The 22,682-nt window shown below is 38.7% G+C and overlaps 2 protein-coding genes across 4 annotated transcripts in view; both read right to left on the reverse strand.

Moving 5' to 3' along the window:
* LOC107184854 (membrane-associated guanylate kinase, WW and PDZ domain-containing protein 2-like) overlaps positions 1-19,673 on the reverse strand; it is a 54,963-nt gene extending 35,290 nt beyond the window's left edge. Inside the window, exons 1-2 of the mRNA XM_015571234.1 lie at positions 19,594-19,673; positions 18,153-18,296 (exon numbers count right to left, since the gene is read on the reverse strand). Coding sequence (XP_015426720.1) covers positions 18,153-18,272 — 120 coding nt within the window. The 5' untranslated portion in view covers positions 18,273-18,296; positions 19,594-19,673. The remainder of the gene's footprint in view (positions 1-18,152; positions 18,297-19,593) is intronic.
* A 79-nt stretch (positions 19,674-19,752) lies between these two features.
* Positions 19,753-22,682, reverse strand: part of MAGI2 (membrane associated guanylate kinase, WW and PDZ domain containing 2) — a 1,072,297-nt gene continuing 1,069,367 nt past the window's right edge. For all 3 annotated transcript variants that reach the window (XM_015571231.1, XM_015571230.1, XM_015571232.1), the window contains 2 exons: positions 22,432-22,453; positions 19,753-19,813 (listed from right to left, as the gene is read on the reverse strand). In XM_015571231.1, the coding sequence (XP_015426717.1) occupies positions 22,438-22,453 (16 nt within the window). In that variant the 3' untranslated portion in view covers positions 19,753-19,813; positions 22,432-22,437. The remainder of the gene's footprint in view (positions 19,814-22,431; positions 22,454-22,682) is intronic.

The raw sequence follows: 22,682 nt of genomic DNA on the forward strand, positions 1-22,682 counted from the left end.
AGCAAAAAACACCCAACTGTAAAAAGAAAAAGAAAAAAGGATCCAAAAATATGAAGATAGTGTAAGGAGCCTCTGAGACAACTTCAAAAGTACCAACATTTTGGGGGTGCCAGAAGAAGAGAGAGAGCAAGATATTGAAAACATATTTGAAAAAATAGTGACAGAAAACTTTTTTCACCTACCTGGTGAAACAAATAGACTTACAAGTCCAGGAAGTGCAGAGAATCCCAGACAAAAGGAACCCAAAGAGGCCCACACCAAGCCACATCATAATTAAAATGGCAAGGGTTAAAGAGAAAGAGAGAATCTTAAAAGCAGCAAGAAAAAAGCAGTTAGTTACCTACAAGGGAGCTCCCATGAGACTGTCAGCTGACTTCTCAACAGAAACTTTTCAGGCCAGAGGGAGTGGCAAGAAATATTCAAAGTGATGAATAGCAAGATGTTACAACCAAAATTCCTCTACCCAGAAAAGCGATAATTTAGAATTGATGGTCAGATAAAGAGCTTCACAGATAAGAAAAAGCTAAAGGAGTTTATCAACACCAAACCAGTATTATATGAAATGCTGAAGGGTATTTTTTAAGAAGAGGAAGAAGAAGAAAAAGGTAAAGATACAAATTATGAACAACAAACATGCATCTATCAACAAGTGAATCTAAGAATCAAGTGAATAAATAATCTGGTGATCATAATAGAATCAGGGACATAGAAAGGGAATGGACTGACTATTCTTGGGGGGGAAAGGGGTGTGGGAGATGCAGAAAGAGACTGGACAAAAATCGTGCACCTATGGATGAGGACAGTGGGTGGGGAGTGAGGGCGGAGGGTGGGGCGGGAACTGGGAGGAGGGGAGTTATGGGGGGAAAAAAGAGGAACAAATGTAATAATCTGAACAATAAAGATTTAATTAAAAAAAATAAAGTTAAGAGTTGAGAGTAATAAAACACCCATCCTTGCACTTACCTACCAGATTTTAATTAAATTAATATTGTGTAACCTTTACTTCAAACTCTTCTGCATAAAAAAGAAAATCTTAAGGATGGAATAGGAGACTCCTGCCTGCTTTCTGAATTCATTCCCCTCCCTACAAAGATAACCACTATTCTGTGGTTAACCACTATTGATTGATGCTTTTTTCCTGTTTTTCCTACTTTTAGTACATAACCATAAGTAATATGTAGCATTACAAGTCTTTATACTTTACATAATTAGCATTATATATGTGATTCTGTAACTTGTTTTCTTACTCAACCTTTTGTTGTTAAAATTTATTCATGTAGTGGATATAGTTCATTTATTTTAACTACTATATAATACTACATTAGATATACATTCTTTAGTGTATTTTTCAGTTCTATTGATGCACATTTAGGGCCCCTGCCCCCAATATTTGCAATTGAAAACTACGCTGCAATAAACATTGTTGAAAATGTCCCCTGGTGTATTTGAGCAAGAACAGGATAGACACATGGCAGTGGAGTGCTGATTTAAAGATGTGTATCTTTAATTTTATTTGATGTTGTCAAATTGGTCTCCAAAGTGGCAGCACCAATATACCTTATCACCGATATTGAATGAGAGTTCCCAGTACCCCACATCTTTGCCTATGTTTGGAATGTCCAGACATTTAAATTGTTGCCAGTCCTATGAATGTAAAACGTTATCTTATTGCTTTAACTGGCTTTTTACTAATATTGAGCATCTTTGCAGATGTTACTAGCCATTTGAGTTTCTTCTTTTATAAATATCTTCATCATGTATTTTTCCCCATTAGATTATCTTCTTATTAATTCATAAAAGTTCTTTATTATTTGTATGCGGGATAGCATGCATTTTTCTGTTTTATGTATTGCAAATAACTTCTCTTAATGTGAGGCTTATCTTTTCACTTGGTTCATGGTGTTCTGTCATAGAGACACTTAACATTTTAATGGAATCAGATTTATCAGTAATTTTTTTTATGGTGGTTTGGGCTTTTAATGATTTATTTAAAAATTCTTTTCAACCCAAATGGAAAAAATTCTCTATCTTTTCCTCTAAAAGTTGTAATTGTTTTCTTTTCACATTCAGTCTTCAACCCACCTAAAGCTGATTTTTGTGTATGGGTTGAAGTAGAGGTTTACTTTTATCTGTATGGATAACCACTTGTCCTAGTATCAGTTGTCAAGAATCTGTCCTTCACTCTCTTCATTGTAGTTAATGCTGCCTCAACTGCATAGTAAGTCTCCACACCCGTCTGTCTTTTGCTAGGCTTCCCACAGTATATATTCTTTGGTCAACTGGACGATACCAGTGCCAGCACTCCCATTGTTTTCATTACTATTGCCTTCTACATACATCTGGAAATCTTGTAGGACTGGAAGTTTTTAGTCTCACTCTTACCATCATTTCAAATACAAATAATTTCAAACATCTTTAGGTTGCATACAGTGAATATCAGAACTTTGGGTTTTAAAAACAATATTTACACCAACTTTTCACTTCACTTTTAAAGTATCATAAATTACTAATTCAAACATTTGTATTATGAATTAGTACCAACTACTAATTCAAACATTTTCATAGTGATTTGCAGACAAAAATTTTATTAGAAGTTAACCCATAGCTGTTTACGAGGTCTTAAGAAAAGTAAACGTAATTTTTCTAAAAATTTAAATTAATCATATAAATAAAAGTAGGATTATTTTAACCATCCTGTCATTTTCTTAGTGAAATATTTAGAAAGAAACTGATTTATAAAGGATTCAGTTTTTTCTTGGCCTTCCTTACATCTTTTACAATAGTGGTTGATTTAATGCCCAGTTATCTATTTAGCCTATTCAAAAGTGGGCCTTACCCAGGGGTATGCATCAAAATTACCTAGGGAGCTTTTTAAAAGCCATCCGACCCTTTTCAAATTTAGATATTCTCTACCCAAGTTGAAAAGCAATATATATCACTAAGAAAGTAGAGCTATTGCCTCTCTAATAGAAGGACACTGGTGCCATCTATTATTGTGATCGATGTGAAGTATGAGCTTCCCCAAGAAGTATGTCATCGAGAGCTATGACACACTTCATTGTCCCATTGTTGTAACTGTTGACATGTTCTCTCAGACATTTCCAATGTAGTTCTATTGTCTAGTTTACCATTTCTAAATGTAAGGCTTATTGCCACTTGGACACCTGAGAGCTAAATGGAAAATGTACATGCATTCGTTTCATTCCCACACACTGTGATGTGGCCAGATTAATGAATAGTGTAGCTAATTAAAAAAGACCGCACAAGTGAGTGGGAACACTAACAACCCACAGTTGAAAAAACTGCAATTCACTGAGTCTTACACTCTTCTAACAGTGGATGACGACATTCCGTGTAGATTCCCATGTGACACATCCGAGTTGTTTTTCTCTCTCTAGAGGACTCTCAATTTACCTTCTGAAATTCAAAGAGCTCAGGCACGAAACGTATCTATCCCAAAGGAGCCTGCCTACTCAAAAGTATATATATATCCCTCTGGGGCCCAGGCAGGGAGCTGCCGCGTTGTACTTGGCATGCTTCCCTTCGGTGCTCCCCTAGGAGAACCCAATACTGACTGCTCTGGGTCACTAGCTCAACTCCTCATCCACATGCCAGAAGGGTCTGGCTTGTGCTTGCTCCACACCCTCGTTGGGCTGCCTGACTTTTAAATCAGTTTGGTCCCAGACCTGAGTGACATCACACAACACTGTTGACCTCTGTCCCAGGCAGGACCCAAACAATTTTGCAAGACAAATAACAAAAGCAAATTGCAGCACAGGGTCACCTAACGGGTCATAGGATTAGTTATAGAAAACAAGGAAGGGGTACACACACTACACAATAATATATATATATCTTTACCTTTTATTAAGCAATAAATTATACAAAAGAGCAGGGGTACTTAGACTGAAACAGGTGTGGGTATGGGCTAGCACTCAGGTTCCTGCTTTCTTTACCCACATCTTACTTCCTGGCTTCCGTTCCTATCCCAGGAGATTTTTTGGCGTCCTGAGGATTATTTATAATCTTTTTATATAATAAAAGGGCACCTGAGGAAGGGCCAAGTCTTATACGTCTCTGTTCTGTTCTGATACTCCCTCTGCTTTCTGGAGTGGCTCCTCTCTTTCCTCATCTCTACCTTTGAAGGTACATGCGGACCCACTCAAACATCACCTGCTCCGAGGACTCTCTCCAAGACAAAATTGATCTTCCCGAGGGCAAATGATCAGTGCTTCTATTATAAGGATAGGGATTGCATGTCTCAGATACTCTGGGACAATCCCAGCTTCTAATATTAGATCTTAATATGTACTTGGATTCATTTACTTATCAAATCACACTTCAATTTTTGTTTTGAAAATAAGGTAACACTAATTCTAGCTCTTCCTGCAGTCAGCTTTATTTCTGAGTTGTTGATCTATGAAAGCATCATAAAGTATATATTCCCGAAGAGTCTGGACTGGTTATTTCATCATAATCATAGTCATTCCTCCTCTTCCCTCACTATTTCATCATGGTCATCACCCTTCAATAACTTACTGATGACCTAGAACACACCACGCAGTGCTGTGCACTTGCTTTCATTAGCTCACTTAATTTTTACAAAAACTCTGCAAGGTAAGTATGTATTGGTCTCTATTTTGTGAGGAGGAAGCTGAGAAAACCCAGCAAGTGACTAAGCTGGGATCTGCCAAATCCAGACCCCTTTTGTCCCACTGCTCTGCCACCCTCAGCGCCCTGCACATTCTAGAAATGTTTATTCTGGTAAAGACTGAGTAAATACGTGCTCAGTTGCTCAGAATTAAAGGCATAGAAAAAGCACACATGAATATATCTAGACTGTGAATTGAAATATTTCCCTTTCATGTTTTCATGATTCAGTAAAGAACTTTGTGCTTAGTGTCATCTTAACGAACTCTGGTGGTGGAGAAGCTAAGTGAAGCCATTGGAATTTTCACTTCACAGGCAATCTGTGGTTAAGGAGACGGGCATCCAAAAACACAACAGATACTTCTCTGAGATTGGTGACGTCTGAGCCCTGCTGGACTATCTGAACACAGGCTGGCCTTGGTTCTACCAGGCTGAGGCCTATCTCTGGCTTCCTACAATAGTCCTGGGAGATGTACTATTAACTTATTATTGACCAAAACAAACAAACTGGCTGACCATTTCCAATGCTCCCTGCCTGAGCATATGAGGAATGGAGCAGGGACGCTGCTTAAGAGAACATCTGAGGAGGATGGAGTGGGGCAGAGGAGGGGCCCAGCAAGATGGGGAAAGAAGCTGCTATGCTCCTGGCTACGGTGCTATCTTCCCAGTGTTGTCAGAAGCACATGTAAAGACATGTGGGAGGTACCCGGTGGCCATGCTATTCTGTCCTTCCTGGTTGCCCACTAGGTGCACAGTGTTGTGCTAAGAGAGTGGAGGATACAGAGATGATTACGATACACAATTACATATCAAGATGTTTATAATCTAACATTAAATTTTACTGTAAACTATAATGAACTACATGCTGTGGTTAAACATCTTTTAAGATAAATCTCTACCTCATACCATATACTAAACCAGTTCCCGATGGATTATGAGTTTAAATGTGAAGAGTCCAACTTTAAAACTTACAGAAAAATGAATTTAAGACAGGAAAGGATTTCTTAAAACATAAAAATTCAAATAATGGAGAACATTGATCTATTGGAGTTTATGAAAATTAAGAATTTGATTTCATCAAAAGAGATCATAAAGGAAAAGGAGCTGCCACAAACTAGAAAAGATATTTGCAATACATATAACCAACAAAAAGACAATATCCATCATATAAAAACCAATAAGGAAAAGACAATAATAATATAAATGTGGGCAAGAGACATCAACTTAAGTATCACAGAAGATGAAAATGGATAAGTCAAACATAAAAAGATGTTCATTAGTAATCAGGAAGAAAATTACAGCCATAAAGATATAGCATTTCATATCCACTATACTAACAGAAATTTAATATCAATTTTATATCAAATGTTGACAATGATATAAAGCAGCAGGGACTCATATACTGCATCTAGGAGTTTATATATTATTACAAACACTTTAGAAAAATCTCTGGCATTATTTAGTTAATTTGATGTTGCTCAAACCCAGGACCCAGCAAATCTACTCTTAGGAATAGGTTCAGAAATTTTTCCCGAGAGAAAACCTTGCACATGTGTACCAGGAGACCTTTATAAGAATGTCCCTAACAGCGATATTTCTAATAGTAAGAAAACTGGAGCCCAGCCGGCGTGGCTCAATAATTAAGCATCAACCTATGAGCCAGGAGGTTATGGTTTGATTTCCGGTCAGGGCACATGCTTGGGTTGCAGGCTTAGTATTCTTCTCTTAAGGGCTTGTACACAAGCACCGTAAAGCTAATAGATTGGCATTACTATTGGGCAGGTGTCAGGTGTCCAATAGTAGGCAGGTGTCAGGAAGCCGCGGGGAAAGCAGGGGTCACGGTTTGAGGATGGTATATGCCCAAGAGGCAACACACTGACGGGAACCTCAGAGGAGGACTGTGAAATGCCTGCAATCACGGCTGAAGAACAGAGCACGTGGCTCTCAATATCTTCTGAATCGCTCTGCCCTGCAAACCCAATCCTGTGTGAACCGGGATCAAGGTGTATTCCACACCGTCCATTTTCCTGATTAAAATAGACAGGGGGTGGGAGACTGGGCCAACCGAGCGACTGCCCACCCACTGGAGGACTTCAGGTGCGGGGGAGACACGGAATGGCTTTTCATAAACAATGGAAAGACATTTCCTACACTGCATAGAGAAGAGATTCTCATTTATCCTCAGATAAAGACTGAGAAATGATGGCTTTTAGTATAAGACAGGAAACTATGTTCACAAATCTTCCCCTCACTGAAGAGGCTGTAGACTGTTCTTCACATCACAGCAGTGGTTTGTAACGTTCCCATTCTCTTCCTTAGGCAACTACTTCCTCCCCAAACATACACCTCCCCCCCAAAAAACAAACAAACAATAAAAACCATGAATAATTAAAATGCAAAGATTCCCCTCACTTCTAATTTATTCCATGTCTACTCTGTCTTTCACCACCAAGATGCCATCCTAACACTGACCCTTTGATTCCGTACCAAACCTTTAGCCCTCAGGGGAAGATGCTTTGGAAATGGTTCAAAGTTGGGCAGCCAACAGGAGGCACAGAGGAGAGGATGGAGCCCTCCCCACATGGCATAATGAGCCCGCATAACTGCCAATGGAGTCTCATGCCAGCCGGCTCTGCTCCCTATGTCTCCCTTCTCTAATCAAGACAACGCTCTCCCTCAGCCCTGAAAGGAATGCGTGTAGCTCATTTAACCCAGTGTTCAGGTCAGACACTGAAAAGAAAAAGGTAATGGGCTTGATGTTGGTGAGAGGGCTTTCTTTTCCTCCATAAAAGGGTTGGAGCAGAACTCACACTAGAAAGGAAAAACCTCACATTTGCAGATGATCTGAAGGGTGATTCAGAGTGCAGGCTGAGAGACCGGTGGCTCAGCGACGCGGGCCGTGATGACAGGCAAAGGCGCTAACTTTATGCACAGATGAGCTTTCTGTGTTTGCTGAGTGCCGGCACCCGGAGGTGATGTAACAATGATGTTCGCAGTGCAGGGGCCCTGGGATCATCTGCCCACGCTCAGACACCTTCTGTGTTTCTCCAGGTGGACTACTTGATTCTTAAGTGCTTGCTATCTTTTCTTCTCCCAGGCTTTGGATTTTATCAAACTTTTTAGCTCATTTATCTGCCTTGACCTGACCGGGCTCCGTTCTGCAGCATTCTGATATTCTGCCAAAGCCTGGTTTTCCCGTCATTTGACTAATTGCACAGCCTCCCTGTGTACCTTTCCCAATAGGCTCCAGCGTCCTGTCGTGTAACCCTTTATTCTGTCCTGCTTTGCATACCTCATGCTTTTGCAGTCCTTCATTATTTCCTGCTTGACCTTATCTTCCTTTATCTCCATTCTTACCTTGTCATTCATACATGATGAGAGGGAGTTTATGCATGAGGAAAACAAGACTTGAAATGCCACATCGTTTAAAAAAAGTGAGAGGCACATAGGTTTTACGTACACTCCCTCACTGCTACTACAACATTTGTAAGAGTTAAATGAGCCCCAAAGCGGACAGTGCATGTCAGTGAGGCACTGGGCATAAAAAGCTTCCTGTAAGTTAGACCGAATCTGCCTCCTGTACTCATAAACTCAGTTATTTATGAATCCCATGTCCTGGTTCATCAGGCGCCTTTGTGGCCATGTACTTGGCGAGCATGACAGGTGACCTGCAGACCTGGCAAACACGCCTGCAGTGTTCTGCTCTTCAGTGGTTTCTGTTCACATATTCATTTGGCAGTACCTACTTACTGTGTGCTCACCATGTGCCAGGCACAGTGCTGGGCACTGGGGTACAGTGGGGAGCACAGAGCAACGTCTTTCCTGATCTCATGGAGTTTATACCCCGAGAGACAGACCTCATAACATAACCACACACACACAAAACTGTATAGTTAGCGCCATGAAAAAATGCGGTGAAGGAGATGTGAGCCAGTGACAGGGGAGGGTGACCTGATTGGATTCTCTGGGGAGGGGGTGCTGGAGCTGGACAAGGAGTTAACCAGGTGAAGGGGAGAGGGAAGAGCATTTCAGAAGGAGGGAGCAACCTGTGTAAAAGCCCCATGAGCAGGAGGAAGCACGGTGAACTATCAGAGACCGCACATGGGTTGGTGTGATGATGGGAAGCAAGGGGAGCCTCAGGTGAGATGAGTGGGGGAGGGAGGCCAGAACACGCAGGGAATCAGCAGTCTGGTGACGGATCTCATCTTTACCCTGAAAGAAATAGGGTGCATGGGAGGGTTTTAAGCAATGGGCAGACAAAACAGATTTGTGTTTTGAAAAAGAACCATTTTATCCAACAGACTGGAGGGTGGGTGGGTGGAGGGAGGCAAATACAAGTTGATTAGTATTTGAAAGGTTTCACAGCCTCTTGACACACACACACACTTACTTGAAACATGCATTCTGGATATGTGAGCTCAGAGTATGGAGTGCTTTAACAGAAGTATAGGTCTTGGGAAGAAGAGGGTTCGGGAAGAATCGAGAAGAAAACGTAGGAATATTGAACTAGGCACTTTGCCCTTTCTGGAAAATATAATTCCCATTTTACAGATGAGTAAAATTGACTCTCTGTTAAATAACTTGCAGAATATGATGACATGCTGTCATTCTATGAATTGCTAGGGTTCATTCAGCTGTCCAGAAGGACACTCGCTCCCTCCCCACCCAATGTGCACAGTCCTGAAGCTGCCCAGAGGAGGCCTGGTGTGTGGTTACAGAGCTATAGAGCAGCCCTCTGTAAGCCTCTGGCAGGTAACTTGTTCAAGGTCAGAGCTAGATAGCCAGTGAGTCCTTGAGCCAGAATGTGCATATCAGGTCTGAGAGGCTCCTGCTCTTATTACTGCCCCATAGTGCCTTACAATAGAGGAAGAAACTGTGGAAAAGGAAAGGGACTGAGATAGGGGGTGGACTAGGAAGTCACTAAGACAGAGTCTTTAGGTTAAGAAAGAAGCTGAGTTTAAGAGACAAAGAAAGTATCTTAGATTAGCCGATGGAAAACAAATGCAGTGAAGTGGTTCTTCAACGTTGTCAATGACCAGAGGCTTCGAACTGAGATAGATCCATTGATGGGCGTCTTTCACTATTTTTACCCCGCTATTTCGTGCTGAGAAATTCTGTGTGTGACAGTCTCTTGTTGCTAAGGGAGACAGCCTCACTGCTTGGCTTCTCTGGATTCAAGGGCAAATTAATTTAAGACAGAATGTCATGCCATTCAAGTTTAAAGTCAGGATAAAAGCAAGATATGAAGAGAGCTCTTCCCCAAATTCATGTAGCTAAGCAGGTCTACACACTTATGTCCCAGAAGCAAACTCAGTCCAGTGGAAGATAAAACGGGGTTCTTCTGAGCGGTCCCCAGGACTGCACACTACCAAACGTGTCCCCTCCCAGAGCAGATGCCACCTAGACCTGGCAGGAAATAACAATCAGGAAACAATTTGGGCATGCAAAATAAGTTTCCTCGGAGTAAAAACCATCTTCAAAATGTCAAGTACAGAAATGAGGCACAAGATCAAAAGTTTACACAGAATTTTCTCAGCATGCACATTTCTGAGGCATATCGAACGTTTCTGCATTAATCTCTCCAACAGCATATCAGGGCATAAGAGAGCACTTCTGATTGGCTGTAGTGGGACTGACCCTGCTGGGGTGGCAACTGCTTCCCCGCTTCCTGACCACAGACATTCCACCTCCCCTTGCTCCGGTACCTGTTCATAGCAGATAACAAAAGTAGGGCAGTGAAAACCTCACTTTGCCAATAGACTTTTTTTTTTTTTTTTGCCTGCACAGCTTTCTTTAAATTAAAATTTTTTTCAATTTAATTCTTAAAAACACAGATTTATGCTTTTTCTTTAAAACAACAACAACAAGAAAATTCAGAAATGCAGAAGGAGGAAGCCAGCATTCCACTGATCAGCAGCTGGCCTAGGTTAGTAGTGGCTGCTCCATTCTTCACTCATTTATGCTCCCTGCCCAGCCCTGCAGGCGTGTGAGTTTGTGACCATCCTCACCTTTGTGAGACGGCGGGCCCAAGCGGAGCTGCTACAGTGTTGAGGTGGCAAGGATGCTAGAGATCTATTTTGAATTTTTTTCAAGAACCAGCTTACATATGTATTCTCTCATTAATTTATGTTTTTTTATACTTAATAGTTCTCTCTCTACATTTTCTTTGGCTTTACTCTCTTCTTATTTTTCTTGCTCCTTAAGTTGGATGCTTAGATCAGTAGTTCACAGGTTTTCTTAATTTATAGTAATAATGTGTGAATTTAAGGCTTTTGTTTTGATATGTAGAAAGTTAGTTACTTTAAGTTCTAAATATATTCAAATTTCCACTATGATGCTAAAACTTTACACAGAAGAGCAAAAGCCCAAGAATATTCAAACAGTCCTGAAGAATTGAGCTGTGTGTCTGGGGATGAAGGGATGGGCAGTTTCTTCCTCAAAACTCAACACTTACTAAAAGGTAGATAAAGCAGAACAGTGATGTAGGTATAGACAATTAGACCATCATTAATTGATAATCTATAAACACACCATTGCAGTCACAGAATTTTTGTTGATTATAGAGCTGTCATCGCAGATAGGGGAGAAATGGTGCTGTGATAAGTGGTTATCCACATGGAAAAACTGAAATTGGATTTCTACCTTAGATTATACAGAGAAAATAATTATAGGTGACTAAAGACTTAGATATGAAAAGAAAAACTGTATAACTTTTAGAAGAAGATATAGGATATATTTAAGAATATGAGTGAATTATTTTTTAAAGCTGATACAGAAAGTAGAAACTGTAAAGAAAAAAGTTGATTAAGTCAATTACACAAAAATTAAGATATTTTTATCAAAGGGCATCATAAAGAATCTCATCTTTACAGATGATGAGGGAAATGTTTTTACATTGCTGGTATAAATATAAATTGTATCACCATCTAGGAAAATATATTTGTGTTATTTAATTATGTTAAATAAGTGACCATCTAGGTATATAGTCTGATCTAGAGAAATTCTTGCCCACGAGCAGCAGGAAATGTACAAGGATTATTAGTTATAGAAAGCTGGAAATAGCCCAAATACCCATTGACAGGGAAAATCTTAAATATCCATAGTTAACTATTACAGAATGTAGCATATTCATGCAATGGAGTAGTTTATAGCAGTGGACATAAGCTACAGCTTTATGTATCAACTTGAATGAGTCTTACGAACAGAAAGTATAAAAAGAAAACCACAGAGAAGAACATGTACAGTATGATTCATTTACATAAAGTTCACAAAGTGAGCAAGGCTAGATGATGTAGTTGAGAGGTACACACATATGTTGTAAAACTGGAAAGAATGGCAAGTATTTACTTAGGGTGATGGTCACCCCCGGGGCTGGAGCGTAGGAGGAGAACAGAATCATGGGACATAGGTAAGGTTTTTTAAATCAAGCTACCGTTCATGGGTGCTGGAACCACGGTTAATTTATACCTGTTCCATATATTAAAAATATTCTTCTAAATGGTCTTATGTTTGATAAAGACAAAATGTGAAATAAAAATACTTTCATTTTGTAACCACAGGCTAGTCATGTTACCACAGAAGGAGAGGTGACAAATACAAAAGAAGCTGCTATCAGGGAATTTTTTTTTAAAGGTGGGTAAGCAGTACCTTTTTTGCACATTGTTCAGTCTAACAAAATGTTTTAGGTTACCTAAGGCCCACTGCAGGCAGACTTTTGCATCATAAGTTTCAGGAAGAAAGTAAACCATTTCATAAATAAACATATAATGCTAAGTAGGCATATACAATTGTTATACAGTTGTTAAGATGATGAAGTTAAAATGTTCTTTTTTATAATATAAATATGTTTTATGGAAATGAGGAATATACAGTGGTCTCCCATTATCCATGGGGATACGTTCCAAGATCCTTAGTGCATTCATGCAACTGTGGTAGTACCAAATCCTATATACTATGTTCCCCTCCCCGCCCCATATATACATACTTCTTTACTTAAAGGAAGCATTTTAACAGTTTCTTTTGGCATATCTGAGTTGTCAGCATCATAACTTTTGCCTTTTGGGGCCATTATTAATTAAAATAAGGTTCCTTGAAGCACTATGATGCCTCCATTGTTGATCTGCGAATCAAGACGGCACCAGGGGACTAATGGGTGGGAGCATGTACAGCGTGGATATGCTGGACAAACGGATGATTCTTGTCCCAGGAAGGACAAAGTGGGACATCGAGAGATTTCATCACGCTACTTACAATGGCCTGCAATTTAAAACTTATGAATTTATTTTTCTGGAATTTTCCATTTAATATTTTCAGTCCATGTTGACTGTGAGTGACTGAAACTATGGAAAACAAAACTGCAGATAAGGGGGATTACTGTATTATACTTCTATGAAACAGGGTTAATATTTTACCTTTTTCAAGAGAAAACTCGATCTCCTTTCAGATTCTTTTACCTTGATTCTGAGATTTTTATTTTAACACTTAGAACTACTACTCCTTCCCTCCAATGCCTCTTGATTTCCTAGATTCTCTGCTTCACTGAGCTTCCCCTGTAAATTATTTTGCATGTTCATTATTCTTTCCTGTGTTTCCTATTTATCTTCAGTTTTTAATTAGATTGTGTCCCTAAGAGCATTGTACCAGAGATTTATTCATCAGTTATGAAAATTTTATCCCTCTTGACTTTATTAGGACTATTTTACAAATTTGAAAACAATCTTAAAAAATACATCCACTTATATTTTCTAATAATTTCTTATACTGTTTCATTAAATCTGAAAGTCATTTGTGTTTCTCTTACACCAGCCTACTTGAAAGACTGAAGAAAAGCAATCAGACATGATGATTGCCCCATTCCCGTTATTTTCTGCATTTACAGATTGTGTTTTGTTCTGTCGTTCAACTTTTAATGTTGATATTGGAAAACTAGTAATTAAAGTAAAAACATGTTATTCTCTACTTTTTTTTTGATAAAGTGACTATTGCATGTAATTATTGTCACATGGCTTCTCTTGGTGTTTATTCTCACTGGACTATTCAACTTAAATTGTATTCCATGACCTATCTTAATATCTATGTCCCTTCTCACAACCGAATACCTCACTCTTTTGTCGTAATAAAAAATATCAATTCTATCTCATGGTATATTTCTCAAGTCCTCCCATCAGTGCTATCAGGTATATATCATTCTTTCTATTTTCAACAAAGTGGATTGATGATTTAAATTTTAATACAGCAAATGTACTAGATTTGCTTATTTCAAAGGTTCTGAGTGAGGCTGAGGGTTTAGAAGGGCCCCAAAGAGTCATATTTTTAGTGAATCTTTAAATCCATTTATTTAGTTACTCTTATATGTTTCTGATACAGGGATCCCGGAACCTCTCTTTTAAATAAACATCTAATTGAGCTTCTGAAAAAGTTTCTTATCCTCTCTTATGTATCTGAACTTTGGTTTGTAAATTCCCCACTACTATCTGATCCTGGTTTGCTACTGGCAGGTTCTCATATTTTGAAGAAATCCATTGTACCTTATCAGGATACTTGCCTAATCTGACTCGTTTCATCAGGTAGAAAGAAAGTACTTACTTGACAAAAAAAAAAATGACTAAACATACAGTGCTTTTCAAGGAGGAAAAAAACAACTGTGTTCTGTGTGAGTATTTATTAATTGATTTGGAAGTCAAACAGTCTAATTTGCCACAGATCTTTGCTAAGATAATTTTCATTGCCTCAGCTGCCCAGAAAGGCTAGTCAAGTCATTTACCTGGAACTCACTCTTGGGATATATCTAGCTGTCTATCACAAGATTCATGAATATTCTCTTGGATGCCTGGGATATCACTTGGATGTCTAAGGGCATGCTTTAAAAATACATATCTGTGCCAATATTTCTTAGAATCCCCAGTGTGAGAAGGCTGCTTTTACACACACTCTAGTCCCCTCCTCTGTGCTCTCCCCTCCTCCCCACTGCTTGCAACTGTACTGGTTTTCTTTGTATTCTTAGCAAAGTCTTATACTACTGACCAGGCACATACCACCACTGTCCTACAACCAAGACGGATGTAGAAGACCCAGGAAGTCTTAGTTTCAGAGACTTACATCTGATACATTAACTAAGTTTTCAAAAGTAGTATGACTTACACCCCAAAACCAAGAGCACAGTGATTCATTGTTACTGAAAATGATTTTCCAGAATTATCCAGTATTTACATAGTCATTTTGATTTGAGCAATTCTACTGTGCTGGGTTTAATCTAAGATATACTGCTATTACCAGATCATTACCTGTTTCTGATTATGAAAAAGGGAAAAATAAAGTGTTTTCCAAATACATTGGATCATGAAGCATGTGTTTGTGTTTAGTGTAGGGATAGTAGAACGGTGCCTGCATATTTTAGAGGCTGGGAAGAACCTGGTGCTAGCGTCTCTTCTTGAACGTATTTTTAAAGGTTGCCTGCAAACATCTAGTTCACCTACTTTTCTCAGGAGTTCTGGAACTTTATGAACCAAGTCATAGTAGCCATTGCTGTATAACCTGCCTTATAAGCATCATATGTGCAGAAATTTAAAATCTATATTTATCTGGGCCCTAATGGTATTAAGTGGGAACTTTAAAATAAGACGGAAAAAGAAAAGATGAAAAATGGGCCTCTAATTAATTTCAGCGTGAAATTTCCAAATTGGTAACATATGTTATCCAGTTTATGTATTAGTTTAAAATAATCAAACCATTGATTCATGCCAGTACTGGTTGTCCAGGTCCTTGTTGAAGTAATTTAAATACATCTGTGAATTTAAAGTTATTGCCAATTATAGATAAGTACTAATGAAGGTGGAAAAGATTAGCTTTAAATCATTAAATCTGATAATAAACATGAAAATAAGATCTGAATTAATTATGTGCTATTATCAAGAACACTTATTGATCTTTATACAGATAACAAAATATTTATATAATTCAAACAGCGGAAAATATGAGTACCTTTCAACTTATATAATGAAGTAACCCTTTTCCCTGACATGGACTTTGTCACCCTAGACAAATTCTCCACTGGTGCCATAAGAATTCATGAGTGAGAAAAACTTCAAATATTTGAATATCAAATGTAATCCATAAAAAGCAGAAAAAGAACTCTTCCATCCATTTCTGCTAAGCTCTCAGCCTTATTTTATTTTTTATTGGTTTTTAGAGAGAGAGGAAGGGAGTGGGAGAGAAACATCGATGTGAGAACAGAACATTGATCTGCTACCTCCTATACTTCTCCTCCGCACACACACTGAGGATTGAGGCCTCAAACCAGGCAAGTGCCCTGACCAGGAATTGAACCAGCAACGTTTCGATGCCATGGGACGACGCCCAACCGACTGAGCCACACCAGCCCGAGTCTCAGCCCTATTTTAAAGATTGGAGATAAAATCAAGCAGTAAAAGCTCATCCATGGGATCTCTGTGACTCCCAAGTAGCTCTTTTTTTTGATAACTCAATGCTAGAAATATATGTATACTGTAATCCAAAATAAACTAACTCATATTATCTAAAACTGGGCATACTAAGTCCTTTCATATGCTTATACACAGAAAGAATAGGTGGCTTTATAAAAATGACATGGAAAATGATGAAATGTTGCTTAGTTTTCTAATCTTTGACAAGAAGTTAAAATACCATTTTTTTGGAAATCCAGGTAGAGGGCTCATTTTTACTATTGGCCAGATAAAGCATCTTTCATACAACTGAATACCTGCCCATGAATTCTAAATCAGTGTTTACATGGCTTTGAGGACCTCTAGCACACCATTGGCACAAGGTAAGAATCTCCCTAGACAAACTCTAGGGGGGTTAACAAAGCCCAAGCCACACACATCCCACCTGCATCACACTGTGTATGACAGCTTCCCTCTAACTCAGCAGTTCTCAGACTTTAGTTTGTGCCAGTCACCTGGCGGTGAATCACACAAACACAGCCGGATGACCCCACTTGTAGAGTTTCTGATTTCGTACGTGTGGCTTGAGAATTTGCATTTGTAGCATATTCCCAGGTGATGCTGATACCAGGGACCACCATGAGAACCATTATTCTGGTTTGTATTTTGTGAAAGTATTTTTTTTTTTTACATCGAGTACTTCTATATTTAGGCTCCTATGCCTTGGAAGTATTGTATATATTGAACAGCCAGTCATTTAGACCACTTGTTAAAAAAAATTTGGCTACTGAAATCCACACAGGCCATGTGTGAAGTCCACCGGGGTGAGGTGGGGCTATTCTCTCTTGCAGGGTCTGGTTCACTCATGGCCTTCCTGCTGTTCTTTTCATCTGCACTGCAAAAGTTAATTTTGTTGTATTTACCCACTTAGGAGTTGGCTTTTCAGCATGTTTAGAAAGTACCCTTCTGTTTACAGGGAAGCTGAGAGCCAAGAAACCATGCGGAGGCCTATTCTAAAACCACGTGTAGAGGACGCTGGTGTTGGGTGGGGCGGGGGTGGAGGTGTCTCTCAAGTCAGCTTTGCTTGGGTTCAGATTCCAACTTGGATAGTTCCCAGCCGTCAAAGCATTATGAAGGGAGAGAGAGAAAAAAGACACAATTTACATACTTTCTACTTTTGCACTGTGGGAATGAGAATCCCAGAAATGGTAGAGTTGGTGGTAGGAATAACATTTATTCAATTGTCCAGGAGCAATTGGTTTGTGAGGCTCAGAGGAAGAACCCAACCAAGAACCACAGCTTTTCTGTAGTAACTATAAGAGCAAGGAGGGTGGGCAAGAATGAATTTGAGATATTATTTATAATAATTACTAGTCTTTATTATGTGCTTACTAATCACCATTTTACAGAGAAAGGGAGAGAGTCTAACATTCTATATTGTTATCAAGCTTTGTTTTGTACCTTTAGATGAAAATCAGTTACCCGACAATCAGAAGCCTCAAAGTAACTACTACATTAAAAAATACGCTCTAGCCTCACACTCTAATTGGAAAAATTCTCACTGCTATCATGTTTATGGACAACATGTATCCAAGAAGCTTCGGCCACCTTTTTCCAAATGCTTCTGTCTGCCCGACACAAAGCTGAAAGACCAGTCAACACAGCAGAAATATTTCCAAAGAAACACAGAACCATTTGATTAATAAATGTGGAGAAAAAAGCATAAAGCTAAAAATACATTTCAAAAGATTTGCTCTCAAATGAAAATTGAATCATCGAGCCCTAGAAAAATATGGAGCCTTGTTTTCACTTCTTAGATTATTTTGCCCCTTTTCTTGAGTTTACTCTGTAGGAAAACTATATATGTAAAACACTATTTGTCAATTAGAAGACTATAAGCAGGAAAATGAGTGATCAAATTCTTATATAACTTTTGGTCAAACTTTAGAAAATTGCGTCATGAAATGAAAGAAAGTAAAACCTACATCATCTGTTTGCTTAATAGCATGCTTCAGCACTCTTCTAATAGCACGCTGGGTTTCTTTCAGAATTAAGCAATTTTATAAAAAGGACTGTTCTTACCCTCATCCTTCCATTCCTTATTGCTGGCCCATCTTCTGCCAATCTCAACACGTACAAATCCATTTTGTATTCCCTTCCTCCACGAATGCTGAACCCAAATCCTTTGGCTCCTTTCTCCATGTCCACGGTGAAATAATCAAAGTCCTTTGGGGCCAGGAGAAAAATGGAATAAACAATCGTTTAATATCAAAGAAGCTTCTGTATTCAGTCTGTTTTTTCTCTCTCCTATAATGTGTTCCAGATGAGTTGGTGTTGTGAGACGCAATCTGACTTCACAGTCCAGCAAAATGCAAGACAAAGTTCCAAAGGTTTGAGCAGATCAGAACACAATTTCCTTGGTCATTGTGTAGCTTGTTTACATTGATGTTCATTAGCTTACTTGGTTCACATGTAATTACTGCATATAGGCCTGGGCAATATTCTTTTTTTGAGTGATCTCATTCAGTGCTGTGGAGCTGTATAAATAAATGCACCAGTCCTGTGTATGTGCATACGTGTATGTGTGTAAGTTAGAGGTTTGCTAATTAGAAAAATAAATTTTAATGGGGGTCTTACTACAATTCTGTGCACAAACTACTGAATATCAAGTTGGAGTGCAGACAATCAATTCGTCTTTTACATAAAATGCAGTATGTCCAAGATTTCCTGACCTTCAATGTTCTTAAAATTTGGGGGAGATAAATAATCCTAAATATTATTAATCCTAAATAAAACACAACTGATTGAAATTGTATTTAATCTGTATCTTGCTGTCTAGTTGAATATTTATTAGCTACCAAGCTCTGGTCTAAGTGCTTTTCATTAAAGTAGAATCCTCACCATAGCCTGTAAGGAAGACCCTCCTTTTAGGGAACTGAAGCTCAGAGGGGCTATGGAAGTCGCCATAAGGCACATCCAACATGAACAAATAAGTATAAGAACCAGTGTTGTGTAGACAGGGACTGGGTGCTTGCGACCGGTTGCAGGCTGGTTGATGAAGCCAGGCTTGGCCTTATGCTTATGGATAGGGGCTTGGCCCTTTACCACCAAATGGGAGGTAGGGGGCTATGTAAATAATTATGGATGTAAACTATCTCCATTGCTGACATCTGTAAAATTTTCTGCATTATCTGTATTAGAGATTCAAGATAAGAGCTTTTTTTTTTTCAACTTTGACAAGACAATATACTGGGAATTAGCTAGCTAATATTAGCAGGAATTAGTTCATCCCGTTACCACTCACCCACTGATTGATTGATTGTCCTGCTTTATTCTGAAAAAGATTTATTTATTCAGAGCGCTTTGAGGATGTGGGTGTTACCCAGATGATATCATAACTAGGAATAGAACTTGGGCTGTCTATCTCAGAAGGGTGATCTTTCCTCTGCCTCCCTCTATTTCATTGTTTGCACTTCAGGAAGTCTTGGTCCTGGGCCTGCGATGATCTCATTGGCCGAGGTACCTGGGGCTGCCTGTAGTCTGACAGAGGGTACTGCCTGGTGTCGGGGGAGTGCTGTCTGTAGTCCAGCAGCGGAGGTTGCCTGTAGTCCAAGGGTGGGGGCTGCTGGTAGTCCCCCCCTGGGGGCTGCCTGTAGTCCAGGGGGGGCTGCCTGTAGTCCGTGAATGGAGGCTGTCGGATGTCCGGTTTCACATCTTGTCTTGCTTTTACTTCTGACCTGTAACTAAATAAATGGACATGGGATTTACTTTGGTATCTCAGTATTCTAAGGAGGTAGAATGATCAGCTGGCTCCTCTTGGTGATCCTTTTGCATGTTCAGAATTATGAGAAGATTAAACAGTAAGTATTATTTTTCAATCTTTAACAAATACCATCTTGTATACTTTCCATTTGGCTTCTTAAGATATCAAGGTGAAAATGACGGTTCAACCACAGCTTTGTGGAAAAGGACTTATGGATATCCCTTTTTGATTTGGCTATGCAAAAACTACAACTGCACAAATCGAGGGGACTGAATACTTAACTATGCATCCTGAAATAGCAGGCTGTCTTAACACCAGTAAATCAACTCTCTGTTTCTCTGTCTCTCTCTCACACATACACACCTTGGCAGACCATTACTTCATGAAAACACAATTTACATGATCTCTAAATACTCCACAAGGACATAATTAATGGCTATTTTACCCAGTTAGGTGTGTTCTTTTTCAATATATTACAGAGGAGCGATAGTAAGGTATCCTCACCAACTACAAATCAAGTAGAAAGTCACGGGGTCATTGGTAAGAATAGAAACATATTGTGTAGAGTCTGAATACTAGACTACAGCTATCGGATAAGTATCAGATATCATCATGGTCATAAAATGGAAGGAAAGGCAAAAATGTTTATGCTTAACCTTTGTTTCTTTCTTGTTTCTAGAGATTAGTTACTAATAAAATATAGAAACCGGAACTAGTTGTTTAGCACTGTTCGGTGAATCCAAACTGCTCTAAACCGAGAGGATTTCCAGTTCCAAAGGGGACTAAAATAGCTTATACCACCATTATGGGGTCATGAATAAGGTAAACTGAAAAATTATCACCATAGTACAGAGGAATACTTAATACTGTAGTTCATTACCTATTGCCACAGAAAGTCTATAATTAGCTACTTAGGGATATAGGTAGATTGAAAAAATACATAAACCAGTCAGAGAAAGACAAATACCATATGATCTCAATTATATGTGGAATCTAATGAATAAAATAAGCTGACAAGCAAAATAGAAACAGAGGCATGGATACATGGAACGAACTGACAGCTGTCAGATGGGAAGGGGGAAGGGAAGACTAGATGAACGAAGGTGAAGGGATTAGCCAAAGAACATATATGCATGACACAGACACATACACTAGTGTGGTGATTGCCAGAGGGAAGGAGGGGGGTGGGCAGGGGCTGGGTGGAGGTGAGCAAAGGGGAGTTGTAAATGCGGACATTTATAATAGTGTCAACAACAAAAATAAAGTTAAAAAGTAAAAAAATACATTCTGTATAATAACAATTTTATATAAAATTAAGATAGAGGGTTTGAGGAATTGGGTAAATATTTAGCATCAAGGAAAAACTCACATGTGTCAGGAAAACAAGTTCAAAACCAGTTGAACTTTTACCTTTAAGATTATGGCATATGTTTTTTTGTTTGTTTTACTGGCTTATGGTTTCATTGATGCTGATTATATGAAATATTTTAAAAAATCACTCACAGGAACCATGTAATCTAATATTTGGTGAGAACATACTGAAAGTTTACAAAAATAGATGTACTTATTTGAGGCTTTTGGAAGCGGGTTAGTAATATAGTTATTTTATTTTCATTTATATTGAATTCATTGGGGTGACATTGGTTAATATAATTGTATAGATTTCAGCTGTACAATTCTATAAAACATCATGTATATATTATATTGTGTGTTCACCACCCCAAGTCAAGTCTCTTTCCATCACCATTTATCCCCCTCACCCTCTTCTACCTACTCCCTTCCTTTCCCTTTGATAATCACTGTTGTCTGTGTCTATGAAGTTTTTTTTGTTTTTTTTTTGCTTTATCTCTTCATCTTTTCCACCCAGCCCCCAATCCCCAGTCTATAATAAGCTACTTAGGGATATAGGTAGATATCCCTAAGTAGCTGTCAGCGCTGGCAGCTGTCAGTATGTTCTCTATGAGTCTGTTTTTATTTTCTTTGTTAGTTTATTTTGTTCATTAGATTCCACATATGAGTGAAATCATATGGTACTTGGCTTTCTCTGACTGGCTTGTTTCACTTAGCATAATGCTCTCCAGGTCCATCCATACTGTAGCAAAGGGCAAGATCTCCTTCTCCCTTCTTCCCCTTCCCCTTCTTCTACGGCTGAGTAGTATCCATTGTGTAAATGTACCACAGCTTTTATATCTACTCATCTACTGATGGGCACTTAGACTACTTCTAAATATTGGCTATTGTAAATAACACTGCAAAGAACATTTGAGATTTTTCGGAAGTTATGTAGTTATTTTAATCAACGCTTTGAGTAGGTCCCACTTGGCACTTACCCTGTAGAAATGACATTTTTTTTTTATTGAGCTGCACAATTTAGGCTTTGCTTTGTACCTCAGCAAGTTGTCCACTCACTTAAGAGTGTGCATGATGAGAAAATAATTATTTAAAATACTATTTGAATAAGATAATTATCTATGAAAATGTATGAATTACACACAAAAAAGATCTGAGTGACAGCTGTTGGTGTGTATCAGTGCCTTTCTAGAAGAAGTTTGCTTGGTGGTTTAGATGTCACACTGTTTTAAGTAATAGCACAGTCACTTATTTTCATTGTCTATGTAGCATCTTTATGAAATATCCATTATGAGTTCTATTTCCAGATGTGTCACAAGATATACTAGTAGCAAAAGGGGAGAAATGTAAGTCTCCCCAAATATGACAGAAACACTTAGAAATAAAAACAGTTAAAATTTGTAATAGCTGTGACCCAAGCCTACACTCTAGCACTCAAACTTCCTTCTATGGCACACCAGTGCCCTATGTCAGGATGTTAGTTAAGCTGCACATTGAAG

This window comes from Myotis davidii, unplaced genomic scaffold, assembly GCF_000327345.1.
Source record: "Myotis davidii unplaced genomic scaffold, ASM32734v1 scaffold125, whole genome shotgun sequence".
NCBI lineage: Eukaryota > Metazoa > Chordata > Mammalia > Chiroptera > Vespertilionidae > Myotis > Myotis davidii.